This window comes from Delphinapterus leucas, chromosome 1, assembly GCF_059928025.1.
Source record: "Delphinapterus leucas isolate spDelLeu-1000000601 "Yukka" chromosome 1, BTC_Dleu_Yukka2, whole genome shotgun sequence".
In the NCBI taxonomy this organism is placed as follows: Eukaryota; Metazoa; Chordata; class Mammalia; order Artiodactyla; family Monodontidae; genus Delphinapterus; species Delphinapterus leucas.
Window position 1 is genome coordinate 45,851,426 of NC_143129.1, and position 20,157 is coordinate 45,871,582.

The 20,157-nt window shown below is 34.1% G+C and overlaps 1 protein-coding gene across 5 annotated transcripts in view; it reads left to right on the forward strand.

Annotated features, from left to right (window-relative positions):
* The window catches only part of RCOR3 (REST corepressor 3), a 50,321-nt gene extending 30,676 nt beyond the window's left edge, over nt 1-19,645 (forward strand). For 4 of the 5 annotated variants that reach the window (XM_022593455.2, XM_022593454.3, XM_089909379.1 and 1 more), the window contains 3 exons: nt 7,465-7,522; nt 16,363-16,604; nt 17,064-19,645. In XM_022593455.2, the coding sequence (XP_022449163.1) occupies nt 7,465-7,522; nt 16,363-16,604; nt 17,064-17,408 (645 nt within the window). In that variant the 3' untranslated portion in view covers nt 17,409-19,645. The remainder of the gene's footprint in view (nt 1-7,464; nt 7,523-16,362; nt 16,605-17,063) is intronic. The other variant, XM_022593457.2, reaches the window with a different exon arrangement.
* Nucleotides 19,646-20,157: the final 512 nt, after the last annotated feature.

The window sequence follows — 20,157 nt, forward strand, 5'->3', positions numbered from 1 at the left end:
CGGAAAATATAAAATCCAAAAACAAGATATAGATTGGCCATTTTCTCAAGTCTTACTTGTACTTCAGCTAAAATTTAATATGTTTTTTATATTTGTGATGACTAAGGATGTACTTAAATGCTCATAAAATCCAATCAAATATTTTTACAGAAACTTCTATTATAAAGTCTTTTCTCTTTTCTCTCTCTTTTTTAAGACTCCTGTGTTATGCTTCATATCCTGGACTTGCTTTTCTATGTATGTAATAATCAAATAATCCTACTTGGTCTTAATGGGATGTTTTTTTCCCCCAAATCACAGGTTGACTGAAATATCTACAAAGGAAATATGTATGAGGGGATGGGGGGAGGCAGAAGAGTAGTACTTCATATGCCATCTTACTCATTAGAATCTTTCAGAAAGGAAGAATCATTATGAAGGAAGTTGTTTTTGTTTGTTTTGAGTAGTCTCTTTCAAGAAGGTCAGGCAATGGAAAAGAATGAAATATATGTAGACTAATATCTCATTCCAAACCCCCAGGTAAACTGACAAATATTCTAGTGATATTTAAATAAAGATAGTGTAATACAAAGAATACTGCTTTATTTTATGTTATATTATTGTGACAAAAAATTAAATTTTGTATTGGAATTAATTTAATATTTAATTATGCATTATAAAATGCATAAAAGCAAAAAACTTAAAATGCCTATGAGTTTATAATTTAAAATTAAATTTAAAAATATAGCAGATGTTGAAAACATTATGGGAATATCTTGAAGAACTTTATGCCAATAAGTTTGAAAATTTAAACGAAACTTAGAAATTCCTAGGAAAATATGGCTTACCAAAAGTGTCTTAAAAAGAAAGAAAACTGAATAATTTATAACCATTAAATAATTGAAGGAACAAATAACATTTTTTCTCATAAGAAAACAGCAGGCCAAGACAACTTTACAGAAAAAGTCTACCAAATTTTCAAGGAAATAAAATTCTAATCTCAAATTTTCCAGAAAATTGCAGAATAGTCTCATTCACTAACATTATATAAAGTAAGATGTGAAAGTACAATAGCATTTATAACTTTCCTATATGTTGCTTCTTTTGATAATCGCATAAGTCCAAAGAAGTAGATGAAGTAAATGCTGTTATTTTACATGAGGAAGTTGGGCCTCAGAGAGATTAACTGACTTGATCAAGATCACACATCTAGTAAATAGTGAAACTGGCTGTATTTCAGATGCTTAGAGTCCAGTTTAATGCCATGCTGTCCTAGATTAATGCCATGCTGCCTCTTACTTTTGGAAGTTTTCATATAATAGTAAAAGCGTATATTAGATTCTCACATTTAAATGCAGTTATTGGGGGACTTCCCTGGCAGTCCAGTGGTTAAGACTTCACCTTCCAATGCAGGGGGTGCAGGTTCGATCCCTGGTCAGGGTGCTAAAATCCCACATGCCTCGTGGCCAAAAAACGTAAAAGAGAAGCAATATTGTAACAAATTCAATAAGGACTTTAAAAATGGTCCACATAAAAAAAAAAATCTTAAAAAATATTAAAAAAAAAAATGCAGTTACTGGTTTAGAAGTTATCATTTATTATATCTCTTGGTTTATTGTAAAAATAATGATCAAAATGAAACAATCAAAATCTTAACACACCACAATCCGTACACTGAAGTTTATATATTACTTTGAGGTTGATTTTGAACTCACATGACTTGAAAAATGTATATATGTTTTATCATCTAGAAAATGCCCGGGATATATTTATATTTATCACATTGTTCCTATTGCTTTACAGGGGAGAGCAACCTGAATAGATATATTTCAAAACACTAGATTAACAGTTATATTAAAGACCTTGAAAAATCATGTAATCTATCCCCTTACCTTTAGGTTAGCTGGTACCTAACCTAAAAAATTTCTCCCTAATACCTAATAAAAGAATTTTATTAACCTTTTAAACAATAGGCTACTAAATTATGTAACTCAACTGGAAGTAAACAGTTACTAAGATGCTTACTTATTCATTTGGTTGTATTTGTTATTTTCACTGATTTAGGGAAAATATTGGTGAAGAAAGTCCATTCACTTCCCTGAGTATTTATGATCACCTGTTTCATGTAAGGCACTGCATTAGGCAGTGTGTGGGGGGGGAAGAGGTGACACCTAAAAAGGAGGAAGGATAGATTTTTTCCATCTACTTCTTAAAAGAAGAATTTATAGTCTAGATATTATAAGACAAACTGATTAAAGTTATAGATTTATAAGTAAAGATCTTAGGAAAATAAGTGGCTATTATTCATTCCAGCTAGGGTAATCAGGGAGGACTTCCTAGAGGGGGAAGTTTCAGCTGAAGTTTGAAGGATGAGTAGGAGTTTTGCACATACAAAAAGGGCAGGTGAAGGGAATAACGTGAACAATGGTTTGGTGTTGAGCAGTACATTCAAAATATAAATACAGTGGGGAAAAATAAAAGCACTGGATATTCCCTGAGCACTTCTTATGTGCTCATTATTGTGCTAATTACTATTGAGAATTCAGTGGAAGTATAAAACAATGTTTTCTCAAGAAGCATATTGTCTACTTGGGAAGGCAAACTTGGTTGCAGAGGATGAATGCACAGGGTGTATGAGAGATGTTAATAAGGTTGAGTTTAACAGGGACTTCTTTGCGATAGAGGTCAGTGGGCAAGAACACTGTGAAAACAAAGTCTTTGTGAAAGCTAGGAAGAGAAGTTTGCCTCTTAAATTAAGTCAAATGGAAAGGCCCTATAGCTTCTTCAATTTAGGAAGGATGTAATGCAAAATTTTTATTTTGGAAAAGGTATCCTGGCAGTGTTTTACAAGATACATTAGAAACTTTAGAGCTGCTAAAATACCAAGCATGTGAGTGATAAAGTAAATGGTAAACGGGTACTGGGTAGTGTCAGGTATTAGTTGTAGGAATGGACAGCAAGTGATAAATCTAGAGAACATTGCAAAGTAGAAGTTACTGTATCTCCTAGAAAGTATGTGAGAGTGTTGTGGGGAGCGGTGGTATGTTTGGTTATGCTTTGATTTGTTGTGGGAGGAGGTAAGTGGGGGGGCAAGGAGATTAATGAATCTAGGAAGGAAGAAACTGAATAAGGAGTGCTTTTTGAAGCTAAAAATTTCCCAGTCTGGGTATTTTCATGCATAGGTGTGTGACATCCTTTCATTATGGATGTTGGATGGAATTTTCAACACTGAGTAGCGGTGACCTTTTCTAACTCTTCCAAGTCAGAGGTAGAGGTAGTATGAATCCACTACTGACAAAAATGGGAAAGATGTGAAGACAGTTTAGCAGGGGAAGGATGTAGTAAAGATGCTGAATTCACTAAGGATGTCATAGATTGTTCTAGATGGCTCTTTGGGGCCTTCTACATTATCATCGTTACTATTATATACTGGATTGTTTTATATTAATATTTTATTATTTTTAAAACAACAGTATTTCAGACTGGGGTTTGCTGCAAACCCCAGTGGTACCTCATAGCTCAGTGGTACCTCATAGCTCACCATTACCTCATAGCTCAGTGGTACCTCATAGCTCACCATTACTGCCACACAGTTTTAGATTCCTAGATATAGTCTAGTTGTCCTTTCCTTAAGTTAAACAAATCTCTACCAAAGTTTCTTGGGTCTAAAATATAAAAATCAGTAACTTAAAGGAATCCTTTGTATTTTTTAAATGTTGATTCTCTTTCTCCTATAATGTTCCCTTTCTTCCACTGTTTCCATTTTGTAACACATAGACTTTTAAATTCCATACAGTTTCAACTCCCCCTCTGCATTTTTCCACTGAAGCATCTTCTTAAAGATTAATATTGGTGCTAATGACCAAATTCCACTAATGAGCTCTAACTCATTTCCCTTGCCTTTTTCTGAGCCCTTCACATAGTGATGACCTCCTTCTTCCTCTAACTTTTGAGAAGTTATGTTCTCTTTTATAACTATTATTTTCCCTTCTCAGCCGTAATTTTTCTTTCTCTACATAAATAAAGACATTCTCCAAATTTTTATCCTCAGAATGCATTTCTCTTCTGTTTGGAAATATACAGTCTCATCACTTTGCTATATTAAAGTCATATCATATGTACATTTAAATGACATAAATTCAACCATAGCTATCAGCCAAATAAAAAAGAGTATGTTTAGTAATAGCGAATGCAGTAGTACTGGCAATTCTGCCTAAACTCCATTTATTGAGTGTATACCCCAGAGTGAGCAGTTATGAGCTGGAAACTGTAAATCCACCATTCCTTTAGTCAGCTTTAGCTTCCATATGCCTCCTGAGCATTTCCTTGAACTGAGCGATATTCTAGTATTTAAATAAGTATTTATATTTTTCATTCAGTACTATCCTAAATTCGAGCCACAGGCTTCATCTGGGATTTAACTGAGAAACAGTGGCCCATTCCAATGCTGGAGGAATAATTGGCTATGTGGACTTTTTGAGAGACTGTGCCTGTCTCCGTGGCTACCTTTGTAAGAACATTTCAAGAGTAATTTTGGGAGGAAAAAAAAAAAAATTCACAGGCTGGTTTTAGTAAGATGACTCCATTGTTTTCCCTCATAAACATTTTCCAGACACTTAAAAAAAAAGTGTTTGAATAGATGAATCTGTTTTAGCCTCCTGCCTAATACCTTTTTTCAGTGTATCCCAAGTTAAATTCCTCATCTTAGCCTTGCCTTCCCACATCTCCCAAATCCTAAATCCTTAACAGCATCACCCTTCTCCCAGCTTTCTAGGCTTAAAGTCTTACTCTGCTCATAATCCTACCCTTCTCCCCTTGCTCCTTACCGCCCCACCCCCCGTCCAGCACAATTGCTTATTAAATCTAGTATGAACTCATCAACCTTGGTTTTTATGGCACTTCCAAAAGTGGTCCTTACCGTATTTTGGTTTAGTTAAGTATCACCAACCTTCCAGGCTTATTTATCACTTCTTCCTGGCAAAAATCCTCTTGTTCCCTGTCATGGTATGCCTTCTCCTCATTTTTGCCTTTCAGAAACTTCTCCTATTCTTAAACCCATCTCAGACTCCAGTCCCTTCAACTTTCCATTTTCCCTATTCTAATCATTTTGACATTTCCCTCTCATCTTTGAATCCCCAGTATACTCTGTACTTTTTAATTTTAATAATAGTTATTCGTCTTCATCCCATCTCCTGATATGCTTGTAAACTGATAAATAAGTCTTCATAGTGCTTGTTATTTCTCTTTCACCTTTTATTCCCTTTTCACTAATGACACCTTTTCCTCCAGTTTATGCCTTTCAGGTTTAACAAACGTCGATTGATCAATTTCTGCTGCTAAGGCACTGTGCTAGATGTTCTACATGTATCCTAACTTTAATCCTAAGAACAGCTTGCAATGTAGTATTACAAGAGATCCTTAGTATCCAAATGTTCATTAATCTAAGGGATACATGGAGAAGCAAAAGTTGCCAAATAAGAAAATATTCACTAATGAATTGAGCACCTATAAAATTAGGCTCTATTCACCAATTCTCCCTAATTAACTCTAGCTGTTGTCCTTCCCGTCCATCACAGCAACATCCTTCTCTGTTACTCTCTTTCTAATACAATGCAAATACAAAATGAAATTGTAAGCCTTGCAAAAGATGTGAAACTTCATGAAGTCTATGAAAGTACACGAAAATGACTTTAATCATTTGCAAAATTGTTGACAAATGGGTATCTAGCAGAATTAACAATGGAAAAAAAGAGGATGGTGACTGAGACAAGCACTTTAAAAAAGAATAATTTGAGTAACAAAGAATTAAGAGGGGTTTCAAAGAATTAAGAGAAATTTGTTGAAGTCTTCAAAACAAAAATGGCCTATATGCTATGCTCATGTTGTAAATTGCAAAGCTAGAGAATGTTATACCATTGTATAGTCAGAAGAGGTATGCCAAAAAATAAAATTAAAGCATGTAAGTGGAATCAGTGACTATTTTTTAATGAGCTAATTTTCCTAAGTTTTATTTTCATATTTCAGATCAAGTTACAATCAACCCTTTATTTTTTAACCATTTACTCTGAAATATTTGGACCTGTTTTAAATAGGTTCCAGTACCAATTATCCTTCGGTACCAAGGGCCTCTTCTGTCTACCTGTCACAGCCACGGTAGCATCAGATTGCCTGGGTATTAACTCAAATATTAGCTCCTACTTCATTCTTGTTACTCCTCTTGGGGGATTAACTGCTAGTTTTTCCTCTGTCATCTCCTTTTTCTTTTCACTTTTTTAGCCTTGGTTCACCCTTACTACTGCTTCTGTATGTCCTATTTCCCCTCTTTCTCTTTGCCTGTTTACTGTTATTCGTTTACCTTATCACCAGTATCCTAATCTGGAGGCTTATCCAGGCTTTGCCTGGCCTGCCTTGCTATCCCTTTATAATCTCATCATCTGGAATTCAGTGCTTTGTGTTTTAGGCTTTTTCCTCCTTTACTATAGGTGTTTTTTTTAATTTTTTCTTTCTTCTCTCCTAATTTTTTTTTGAATTTTTGTTTCATTCTTTCTTCCAAATGCTTGCTTATACCTCTTCACTCATGGTGAGAAAGTTGGTGTTACCCAGAACCGCTGTGTACTGTGGAAACTCTTATTGCTAAGACTACAAGTGAGATAAGCCCTAAACACCCTTCTCAGAGGAAGCCTTTGTTACTGTTTTGCCCAGCATGTGCGTGTATTACATTGGCCACTTTATCTGGGCAGTTTCTACTGCAAACCTCTGTAAGCCGGTATACTTATTTCTGTCCCTCCATCTACTGCCAAAGGTTCTTGATTACTCAGCAGTGGGTATACACTAGTGAAATGTGGTTAGCTGTTTAATTGATATTGTAATGCTGCCATAGTAAAAATCTTAAACTTAGAAATTTGTTAAACAAAAATACTGGAAAGAATGTAGGAGGTCTTGGGGGGAAAATCTATTCTTATAGTGGGTCACTCTCTGCTTTAGAAATGAAATATTTTAGGGCATAGGCTTGATCTACAGTTTTATGGTAATTTATGCGACACTGTTTTTGATGGAGTAAGGACAAGTTTAATCTAAATATGAAGAGAAGAAATTTTAGAGTCACAGATCCTTCTCTAAAGAAAACGAAGTCTCTTAAATGTTTAAAACTAGGCTAAAATTAACATCTGCAACGTATGATAGGAACATTGTAGTTGGAAAATAGGCGATTAATAGATTTTCTCAGTTTTGATATCTCTGCCTAGAGTATAAGTGCGAATGTTGTTCATTCCCCCAAAATGGTACATTTCCCTTTCATTATCTTTTTGTGTTGGTAAAAGGTAATTCAGAATATATTTTTTAATTCTTATAAAAATGAAATCCTCATAAATCAGAGTTTTAGTAATCTCTTGTCTGTGATTTGGTGAAAAGTTTAAAAAAAATAAGCACTTTGGAAAAATGTCTGTCTTCATATCCTCATTAGGAAACTTCTCTTTAATTTTGTAGTCAAATCAGAAAATTAATGCCCGTTGGACCACAGAGGAGCAGCTTCTAGCAGTGCAAGGTATATTAAAGATAAGCAGTTACTGTTGTTAATAATTATTTAACTTGTCATGAAAGGTGACTACCGTAGTTCTTCCCTTCCTTTAGAAATGGATCAAGAAAGGGGTCTTGTGTTCACCACAAAGTCCTGGTGACCATGAATTCTGTTTTGTACTTGTGGATGTGACATACTGAGCCTGTGTGCATTTTGGGTCCTGAACAGCATGTAATGCATTCTCAGCACTAAATAAATGATGGTGGTGACAAGCTTGAACAAGTCCTGGTCTCTCCGTGCCTCTACTTCAGTATTCCTGCAGTTGGGTTCATTCTTACTGTATCAGTCAATAACTCATTACTTAAAGCATAAACTAATTTCTGTTTCTGGTTTCCCTGATTACTCTGTATTTGATAAATGTCAGGTACTGAAAATATTAATGATATGCTTTACCTTCAGTGTACCATAACTTACTTAAGAGATATGCCACTGAATGCTTCAAAACCTGACTTTAAATATATCTATTTATACAAAAGAGAGACTTAAGATATATGTATATACATATACATATAACTTACTTAAGAGATATGCCACTGAATGCTTCAAAACCTGACTTTAAATATATCTATTTATACAAAAGAGAGACTTAAGATATATGTATATACACATACAATTTTAAATGCACTATTTGTAAGAATGCTTTGTTGTATGAATTGTATGGCAGAAAACTTTTTGTAATATGAATACCCATGGGCAAATTGGAAGCACTATAATCTTGGATTTTCTTGTATTTGAGTTACTTAAAGAAGGGCATATTGTATGTTTTAATTCAGTGTTGTAGACTTTTTTTCCCTTTCAAGATGAACTATCTGCAGGACTGACTGTGTGATTTAAGTTTGGTTTACAATTTGTTTCTTCCTGGCTGAGCCCTCTGTATTGAGTACTAATAGCTTTTTTGTCTAGGTTAACGACTATAAGAGGGTTGGGCCCCAGTGAAACATATACCTTTAAAAATAGTTCCAAGTATTCAAACATAGAGAAAATATTTAACTCAAAAATGTTGTGCAAGTATCATTCGGATATGAGAATAATGTAGTTAAAGATTGATTAATGGATGACTCTGCAGTTTGAATTAGAGTAAGAATTACTCACCCAGTGTGACTTGAAAATGTCACAGGAGAGTGCCAACAGGATAATGTCAGCCTTCCCTTTGGTATACAGTCATTTCATAAATAGAAATACTTGATTTGATGGAGGCAGGGTGCTGGATGTGCATTGAGCACATCTGTAATTGTAGAATTAAGTTTCTGAATGAGTCAGAACAAAGTTTAATTAGTTTATAATGTTCAATAATAGCTGTTTTAAAACTAAAAACTGACAATTTAAATTTTTGATTAAAAAATCAGTATTTTCAATGGCTGTCTCATATTTATTTAGAATTATGTCTTATGGCTCTAACATAGTTATTTGAGTAGGCATTGGTTTGACTGATGGTTTGACTGTTTCCCTTCATCAGAGTAGCCTATAGAATTTAACCCCGTCTTCCAGTATTTCATTGCTTAAAGGTTAGTATACTAATCCTGTACTCTTCATATAAGAAATTATCCCAGTGAAATGGTTTTCTTAAGAGAATCGGCTAGGAAGTCTGGGTTAATCTTTCTCTATATGTACAGAATCAGGATTTGATACTGTTCTACAGTACTCCTTTAAGTGGTAGGATCCATTGAATCTTATGGCTGAGTTGGATATTATGAAAAGCTGCATTCAAGAGAAGGACAATGGAAAGATTTACATATGGAGTTGAGCTATATATGTGGACATTATTTCACCTTATAGATATTAAAAGAATGGAGTATTTATAGAAATAATCAAACATTTCCTCTCTCCTGAGGGATATTCAGTGTCATATTTTTATGCTCGTTTAAAAAGTAGTCCTTAAATAAATTACACTAATGGAGCAATTTGTATGGAAAGATTCATGTTCTTAGGATTTTGAAAGCACTCTCTTAGTATGTTAATGTCTTCGTTTTTATTTAAATATTTATTTTGACTCTGTGTGGGAAATTTTTATTTTCACTTTGAGTTTTTAGGGTTTTTTGGGTTTTGTTTTGGGTTTTGGTTTTGTTTTTGTTATATAAAATAAAACAAAGCTAAGCTATTTGTGTCCAAAATAGTTATTTTAGGGAGAATTAAAAAGTACCATCTTTGCTTCATGTGCCCATGTATTTATATAATACTCAAAAGTGTGTCTTATAAACAGTATAATCGTATAGTAATGTCACCTGTACCTGAGTCTCAGTGTGGTTAAGGTACATAATTGCACTTTTTATTTTAACATGTGTAATCCGGAAGTACTTAGCAGGTAATTGTTTTTGGTTTTTTCTTCTTCTTTTTAATCTTTATTTATGATAAGCCTTTATATGATATTATTCTTCTGGCCACTTCAGTTTCAAATCATTTATGTTTTGATACTAACATGTTTTAATTTATATAGAACTGTCTATTCAAGACATTTTACATATAGATTCTGATTTGACATTCATTTGTTAAATGCTTTATTTTATCTTGCTCATAGTTGACCATTACAGTGACCTAGAGAGAGAAATGTTGGCTCTAGTGTCACAAGTGAGATTTATAACTCTACCATTAAATAAACTTTTTGTTGTAATTCTGAAAACCAAATAAGTATATTAAGATCATTTCCTAGGGCTTAAATATATATTTCCCACTTCCATCTGCTCATATTGTTGTTAACTAAGTACTAGCCATTTAAATTGTAAATAAATATTATTTTAACAACAAATATTTAAATAAATAAATAAGCCATTTCCCCTTCTTTCTCCCTTATTTGGAAGGGGGGAAAATCATGCTCAGACCAGATAGGAATGTCTGCTTTTACTTGTGTAATCTATCACTTTATTATGTTGATTTTATTCTAACTATGTTATAACTTCAGTAGCATTCTTCGAGAGTCCCCAAGTGGGATATTATAAATGCTGCTTTAATTTAATTTAATCCTCTTAAAATACTTACCAAGAATGGTATTTCTACAATTTCTGTAATCTGTTTCAGCTTTGAGTATCTAAATTTTCTATTATAACAAATTAGTTAACAGTAAGACCAGTTATAGTCTTCACATATTTGTGTTAATGGTGAAATACCCCTGTTTGTAGCTTATGTCATATATATAAATATTTTTTTCTAATCTATGGTGCTTTTAGAAATTATCCTAAAATCAGTCTTGATATTCATATGATAAACATTCCTTATTAAGCAAGAATTAAGAAAAGAATTAGATTCTAGGTGTATTTTTTTCATGTAAAATGGAACAATTATTATCTGTTTTCAAAAAGTAACAATACATTTAAATGATAGTGCAAAACATCTGCTTTTTAAAGTGTATAGGAGCAGAAGCATGGTATACAACGTTTGACATTTTTATTTTATGTCTCCTCTTAAATGTATTCATTTCTTAGTCATTAGTGGTAAAAAACTAAAAAACAACCAAAAAAATATGCTTCCCAACTACAATATTTGTGCTATATTGAGATAAACAACAAAAAATTTTTCTAATTTTATCAAGGCATCAACTTTAATTTTTAGGTTTTTTTTTTATATATTACTTGCCTTCTCATATAAAAAAGGAAATGACAGAACTGTGTTCAAGTGAGTTATGCTTACAGTTAAATTTTACCTTCTCTCCCTATAGTTTATACATTCATTCCTTTTTAGGAGCAATGAAGTTGCAAGTCTAGAAATTGTCTTCTTCCTAATTTTATCTCCTACTTTAAAAAAAGCTAGAATGGTCCCTAAAGTCGGGGGGGCGGGGGAAGAGATTAAGGCATAAGGATTGTAACGATCCTTACATGATCCTCAGTACATGAATGATCAAAAGGAGGTGGAGATAGATTCATACTTTTCCATCTAAAAGTTATCTGTTTGCATTAGACAGTTTCTTCTGTTATAACTGATATCACAAGAATGGAGGCCCAAAAGTATAATTGTCAACCCTCTGATGCACTTGCTTCAGATAATTAATGATTCAAAATTCCCAGCATTTTTGGGATGGAATTTAACTTGTAGCAAGAAGATGGGAAGCTTCAGAAGAGAAAGGCTAGACATTGGAAAGAGAATATACGATTTTGACTTTTAGCCATTGCCCAGATGCACCAATCACTGTCCCACTGCTGTTGATATCTTTTTTACCTTCTTTACTAGGAATTCTTGACAAGATTTACAGGAGGTGAAAAGAAATGCATGTTCCTGAATGGTTTGAGTTTAAAATTAACCTCTTATTGATAGGAAAGAACCATATCCTTGGAGTTTCTAGATGTCACTGTATTCTTACTTCAAAAATAGATTTTTGAAAAATTAATATTTCCCAATTATACTAAGTACATGCTCACTTTAAGACATTTGTGCAAGAAGCAGGAAAAAGTATCCCCCAAATTTTCATTACCTATATCTAGAAGTAGCTTGTCACTGTAATATTGGCTTTGGGTTTTTTTTGGAGTCCAAAATAAGATTTTAAAAATAACTTTTTAAACGTACTGAAAGCAGATTTATGATATCCTTTCTGTCAAAGTAAAAAAACGTCTAAATACCATGTACAGAATTGGGAAACACCATATTACAAATGCTCCTGAACTTACTATTTTACTACCCAAAGCTCTAAAAATACAAATTGTTTTTTGGTTGGGTAATATAGAACACTGGTTGGAAAATAAAACAATGATAACACAATATCCTAATGAGTTATGTTTTTATATTAATTCCCAAACAAAACTTTAAAGGTATATATTATAAAGATTATACGGTTTCATCTGCCAGTGTAGAAGCCATGTTGTTTCACTGTAACTTTGAAATGAAATTTAGAAATTTTACTGAAAACAATTTTTTCCTCTCCCTGGGAAATATTTAATTTCCCTCTTCTGGGGTTCTCTTAAGTTTTTTCCCACTCACCTTTGAAAACTGACCTCTTGCCCTAAAGGTCACAAATTTAATTTAAAACCGTGGTTCAGATGGACCTAAGCCTTTTATATCTTCAGGAGGAGTGAGAGAGATTTAATCTTTTTTTTGTTTTGTTTTAGAGAGATTTAAAAAGTATTCTACATTTATTTGTTATTTCATAATGAGATAATGAGTGATTAGATGATTTAACTTGTTTACTTTTTGATACCTTTAGTGAATTGTCAATCAAAAGTGATAGAGATAGTATTTCACATAAGGAAATAGAGTTACTAATTAGGAATAGTTGTGCTATCTTATTGTCTCACAGTATTACTTTATTGATTCAGCCTGTGATATGGGATATAATTCAGACCATAAAAATCTGTTTTTTGGGCTTCCCTGGTGGCGCAGTGGTTGAGAGTCCGCCTGCCAATGCAGGGGACACGGGTTCGTGCCCCGGTCCGGGAAGATCCCACATGCCGCGGAGCGGCTAGGCCCGTGAGCCATGGCCGGTGAGCCTGCGCATCCGGAGCCTGTGCTCCGCAACGGGGGAGGCCACAACAGTGAGAGGCCCGCGTACCAGAAAAAAAAAAAAAAAAAGTCTGTTTATTGAAGAAATCCATGAGAAGTTGATCCTTCATTAGAATACAAATTTGGGTTTTCAAGGTCATTAATATTAGCATTCCCATTTTATGTGTTTTTTGTGCCTAGAATTTTTATCAAGGTGAACATTCTTTAAAGCATAGCAAAATTCTCATACCTGCAGTATTTAATGATGAAAATGAAGGAGAAATTTCAAGTTTTGTAGTAAGAACTTCCAAGTCATTCTAGCACCAATTCTTATGAGGGATATAATATGAGATATGATGGACCTCGTTTTTTATAAACTGTGGAAAAAGAATGGACCACCCTTTCCTCAGGTACGAGTTGTAACAAAGTAGCTCTGATATCATAGGTTGTTAAAGATGGTTGCTCAGCACCACTACCTTGCGAGGCTGACCTCCAGAAGCCTACCTGGGGATTCATCGGAAGGAGTCAGTCCCATTAAGTCTTCATTTGGTGTTTCACTAGAGTTTGACTAGTTATCAGCCATAGTACAGAGCTTAAGAATTCCACCTTCTAGCCAAAATGTGCAACGTCACTGGGAATGTGAAAGTGATAAAGAAGTCAGCCATATGTGACTCTTGTAGCTTGGGAAGAATAATAGAATGAAGCCCTATGGAGGAGAAAAATCAGTCGTATTTCCTGAGCACTTCCTCTGTACTCTGCGTTGTAGTAATGCTGGTGGTACTTTGTATTCCATAGGACAGTACTTTCCAACTTTTTTCACATCATGGAACACAGAGAAAATTATGAAAAATTTCATAACACACTGAGGCAGACAGATGAGGCTATTGTTTGTCCGGAGGAGACTTCCAAGGAGCTCTAGCTCTTCCAGACCCGGCCCAGCCATCCTGCAGGTTAAAGACATTAATATCTGGACCCACTTATTCTCAGGACATGATTGAGATCCTTAGCCAGACTACAGAAGTCTACAGTGTGGTCTGAGCCTTAAGACTTTGCAAAGTAGTTGATACGAGACTAGCATACACAAGTTAATGATAAACTTACCTAGGTGACTCAGAACCTAGGTGAACTGAAGAAAATCCAAAGTGTCTGGGTAAACTAAAGTTCCTATAGGAAGTAGTTTTGGTTTGGGGGCATGCAATTCTGGAAATGCAACAATATTAGTGACAAGGTCTATCGAGCAAGAGAAAATAAAGTGGAAGACCAAAAAAAAAAAAAATAGAGTCAGAAGAAGAGGGGACAGTTATATAGTGGAGTTAGACTTGGGGACAGCTTAGTGGTAGGTTTTAGAGTATATTTTGCTAAACAAATGGGTGTTCGGAGGGTTGTAATATTGTCAGACTTGGAGTCAAGAGTTACTCTTAATGTGACTTCTTGCTAAGAATATAGCAGATCTAATCCTAGATTTATTTAAGGTTTTCATTTCTAAGCTCACGTATTCAGTAGCATTGGACATTTCTAGAATGTAAATTAAATATCCATTATGAAAATTAGCACACTGGTAGAACACTGTGTGTGATTTCCAATTGTTATCTGTTTTTCAGTGCAGTCATCTCAAGTTGAGTTGCTGTTTTCCAAAGTACAAGTAGTAGAGAAGTACTTGAGTATGCAGCAGTAATTCTTCATACGAAATGACCTTGGGTTCTTATTGCCAGATAAACCCTTGGTGGAACCTAGTCACCATTAGAATTTATACTCAGTTATGAAGTTCAAACTGGAAATCAGCTCATGGATTTAAGAGAATATAAATTCATTTATATTGTAAAAGAATATAAAATAAAATATTATCAGTAGTGTTTAAGTATCATTATTACTTTGTTGTCATGCATATGTCTTTCCCTTTGAGAACAGAGCAAATGAGCATAGTTTATAAACCCAAAACTCTGTATTAACAATGGGATATGGTTATAGCTTAATAATGTCAGGCCTCCTACCCAAAATGCTCTAAGAGAAAGGAACTCCCCATAGAGTCAAGTCTAGCAAGTTGAATGTAGCAAGAGATACTTACTCCCAAGTTTTCAATAAAAAATAAGCACAGAATTTAAGAACAGGAGTTATATCATGCTGGTGCTTTAGGTAATAGGTGTATCACCCAAATAGCTATCAGTAAGAATATGTCTAGCATTTCTGCTGGGGTATTAATATGTCCTTATATTATTCTCTTATGTGTGATTGTATACATGTTAAGTTTATCTAAATTCCTGTATTTCTGGCTGCTTAGGTTAAACTACAGACTTTAATATCATAGACATCAATATTTTTTTTCTCCTTTCTCATCTCTAATTAATGAGTTACTGTTTTCTGGTATTTTAAAAAGCAGTTATCAAATTGTAAAATAAAAATTTTGACAGCTTTTATATTTTGAGCTAAGTGCATCTCTTTCTAGAATGAGTCAGTGAATTTCTTTTAGAATTCCCTTAAGAGCAAATTATTGTCCATCTGAGTATATAAACTCACTTTAAACTCTGTAGCATAATTGACTATCTCAAGTTCATAAATCAAATATTATCCCTCATTTAATAAAATTTCCATAATTTTATGGAAGTTAGGTTTTTTAATAACTGAATGTACAATCCTTCTTAAATTTAAGGTAGTGATATTAAGCACAAGTATCTACAAGTAGTCACTATTATACCCTAATTCTTTAGGCTACAGAGCATATCTAGGAATCCTTCATATATACAGTCCTTAGAACTGTTACGTGAGTTAAAATCCAACAAACTCTGAAAAATAGTTTCCCCTTTTTTCGTCCATCAGATTGTGATGATTCTCCTGCTTTTTATGTTTAAATTCTTATCTCATTTCTCTTCATTGGTACCTGGTAAGATAGGCAAGTAATTATGTTGAAGTTGGTGTTAAGACCAAAATTACAATGCTTTTCTTAATGGGGGAACCCTAAGACTACTCACTCAGTCCATTGAGGGGATAAAAGAGATGGTTCGTTCCCATCCAGTTTTGTTTACAAACGGTGTTGCTCAAATTTAGGTGACTGGCTACTAGGGAAATAAATGAATGTGGAATTGAGGATGGAACAAAGAATTCAATGCTTTACAATAAATGGACTGTATTTGAGAGTTCAAGAGAGGATTGGAGAAAATAACTGAGTATGTAAAAAATGGTAAGTTTCTGATTGTTCAGTTGAAGGCAAGTGGCTGGCTCGATGAAATGACATAATTGATAGTTTTCATCTGTGACCCTGATATCTTAGCCTCTATCTCAGAATTGAGAAATGAGCAGAGTTTATCAGAAAGGATTTTCATTGCTGGTATCTTGTGTGTGTGCATGATGTATAGTACACACAGCTCTCCTTATTGATCCTTCACAGGTGTATTATTTACTTTGCCTTCCAGGTGTCCGCAAATATGGTAAAGATTTTCAAGCTATTGCAGATGTAATTGGCAACAAGACTGTTGGCCAAGTGAAGAACTTCTTTGTAAACTACAGGCGTCGGTTTAACTTAGAGGAGGTATTGCAGGAGTGGGAAGCAGAACAAGGAACCCAGGCTTCTAATGGTGATGCTTCTACTTTAGGGGAGGAGACAAAAAGTGCTTCTAATGTGCCATCAGGGAAGAGCACTGATGAAGAAGAGGAGGTGTGTTTGTGTATGGAATTTGAGCTAATATGAGTTGAGGAATCACCATTTTGTGTGGTGTTCTGTAAGGTTAATTTGTCAGAGGACTAGCTAAATGAGCATGAAAGGTTGACAATACACTTACTCAGTGGTGCATCTCTCGTGACTCTTAAGTCATAATGACATGCTAAGTTCTGATCCTTGAAGAATGGAGAGTGTATTGTTCTTTCATAGTCTTATTTTTATTTCCAGTGTTAAGCTGTTTACTAGTAAAGATGCCTGTTTGGTAGCTTCGTTGCTTTTTTGGTTTTTGGTTTTTTGTTTTGTTTTGTTTAAAATAAAAGAAGCTTGTGCTTCCAAAAAACACTGGTGTTATGTTTTTGTTTTGTTCTGTTTTTCCTGTGACAGCCCAAACTATATTGTATTAAGTTCATTAGGAACTGTCATCTCATACGTGTATTTTTGTTTCTTCACCTCTAGGCACAGACCCCACAGGCTCCTCGGACTCTGGGTCCGTCACCTCCTGCCCCATCATCCACTCCAACACCAACAGCCCCCATTGCCACTCTGAACCAGCCTCCACCACTTCTTCGTCCAACACTGCCTGCTGCCCCTGCTCTTCACCGGCAGCCTCCTCCACTCCAGCAGCAGGCTCGGTTCATCCAGCCCCGGCCAACTTTAAATCAGCCTCCACCACCTCTCATTCGCCCTGCTAATTCTATGCCACCCCGTCTAAACCCAAGACCAGTGTTGTCCACAGTTGGTGGTCAACAGCCACCATCACTTATCGGAATTCAGACAGATTCACAGTCCTCACTGCACTAAGATTAAATTGGACAGAGCTGCAGTAACTTTTCACCCCATCATTATACAGTGCTCACCTGACTGATGCAAAAGAAGAAAGAATAATCCTTCCTAGATACTGAGGCTGCAAACTAGTTCTGTGGCAGTGGGCTAGCATAAGTAGATGCCTAAGAAATTTTTTAGTTCACGCAACTGAAATGTTATACAACAGAAAGCCTACAGTTAGCCTCCTTTCTAGAGTATACATTCAGCGACATGATCTCATTAAAGGAAAAGAGATTAGGTATTCTATATACCGAGGGGTTTTGTTTTGTTTTTACTGTATTTATTTTATTGAGAATCTTTATATTCCTGCCTCTTCATAGTCAAGGCTCTTAGTACAGGAATATTGACTTAGGAATTGTGAAAACTCCTTAAGTTTCATAAGTTAAGGATGTTCGACTTTTTCTCTTTAATTTAATTTTTAACATTTTCCTATGTTAGGAGTGCAAGAATAGATAGCCTGCATTTCAGATTTTGACATATGTTCATTTAATGCATATTTAAGAAATTATAGCTGCATATCCCTTTTTTCAAAAACTCTTGCTTTTTTTTCTAAAGGAATTTAAATATATTCCTTTAAAAGAAAGCAATTTAATCAATTGCAAAGCAATTATATGAACCCACAAAGAATGTACTGAACCTGCTAACTCTTTAACACACAGTTTAGGGTCCTAGTGCAAAGTCCTTGCTTAAAGGTCATTGACTTGCCATCTTGCAGTAGTAAGAGGATCGGAATAATAATTTTACATATAAATGAGGATTTAATCTGTTAAAGTACAGTGTCTTTAAGTTTCTTGAAAATGGAGTTAATTTTGATTTTTTTTTTAATCTTTCTAAATGCTATCTGCTTTTAACTAGTAGTTGCCTACATTGGGGACTTTAGAAGAGAATTATATTTTGTCAGTTATGTGGAGATAGTGATTATGGAAGCATTTATTTACAGTACCCTTTTTGTGTTTAGGTCCTGAACTTTAAATTGCCGTCAGACTTATTAATATGGTCTGTATTTAATATAAAGGATGTTTTCTTGATAAATCTCTATTGTACTATTTGGATGCATTTGTGTATTCCTTGCAGCTGACCTGTACTTCTGGGTTTGGTTTAGGGTTAAATCATCAACATTATTTCATAAAATAAATTTAAGAATTTGTTCTGTGTTATCCAAAGATGTATCAGTATATTGTCACAATTGTGCTGTTAACTTGAAATGCTGAGACCCCTTTTATAAAGAAACAAATAATTTAAAGTCTTCTTAATTCAACACATAATCATTAAGCACCTACAAAGAATATTTTACAAGTGATAGTATTTCAACAATGTATTACTAATATTTTTGATACAGTGATTTCATATTGGAATCATGACCTGTGCAAAGGGACAGATCTCTTAGATTGCTATACTAGTGGAACTTAAGCTAAATGTTTGCACATTCACATTTTCACATTTAGAACTATTTCACGAAATGGTCAACATCAAAGGCCCTAGTTTATATTTCGAGATGTCATATATTCCCCAAATATTGGGTAGTCCCTGCCTTTGGCTCTAAAGTGTTAACGAGCTATTGACTTAAATCCATTGATAAGTTTTAATTTTGAAGTTTAGACCACTTCTTTCCATAAGGACCTTAAGTTCTGGCATAATCTAAAACTTTTTCCAGGATGTGTTCTTTCTCTCTCATTGGATCACCTTATGATTTAAAATTCCTAATATTCAAGAATTTATACTTATTTTTATTTTAATAGCCATGGGGACAGTTATATATCTTAAAGGAAAATATCTAAAGCATTTTTTAAAGTATTTAGATTGTCTTGCATATGTGCATACTATACAGCTTCTATTGTCTTGTCTCTTGTCAGTAGACCTTCAGTATACAGTGTGTGGGATATGTGAGTCAAGTTGGTCAGCACCAGCATCTGTCCAGCTGTTAAGTATATTGTGATTCATTTAAAATCCATTCTATCCCAACCATGGGCAAAGGTGCTGTATCTGAGGGATGTGCTGTAATTTGATTTACATACACTAGAGCACACAGTAGAAAAATCTTAGCTTCGTTAGTAATATGACACATGTATATAGTGAGATGTCTTTATTGTGTGCTTTGCATATTTTGTAAATATTTTGCACGTCATTATTTTTCTTTTTTGTTTAAGCAGTGTTTGGCCTGGAAGAGTGATATGCTTGCTGCTTAATCAAAGGATTAAAGAGTTAAAGATGTGTATGTCTTCTATTTTTATATAATTTCATGTTGTATGAGAAATTTAGGACCTCTTCACTGTGAAATTCTAAATACTGATTTTTATAAAAAGGAAAAAAAAAAGCAAAACCTGAAAATCTTTTAATGACCATTTCATTAATTTCAAGTTTATCAGTTTAAAAAAAAATCTACACCCAAGTATTTTTTTCAACTAAAAATAAATCACGCTGTTGATACATCTGGTGATATTAATAAAAATTATTTTTCTATATGATTTAATTCCAGTGTAATATGATGGAGGTAAAAGTAGGTTATGATCAACACTTTTTCTTAATAGTCTTATAATAAAGTGAGTAAAATATAATGTAAAATAAAGGTGAAAGAACGTCAAATTCTGTCTTAATATAGGCCTACATTCTTTTTAGGAATAGATGTAGAGAACAAGCCAAAAAAACCTGGCAGTCATGATTTTCAACTATACTAAGAATGTTGCAAATACTTTGGTTAAAGTACCAAGTTTAGTTATTAAATATG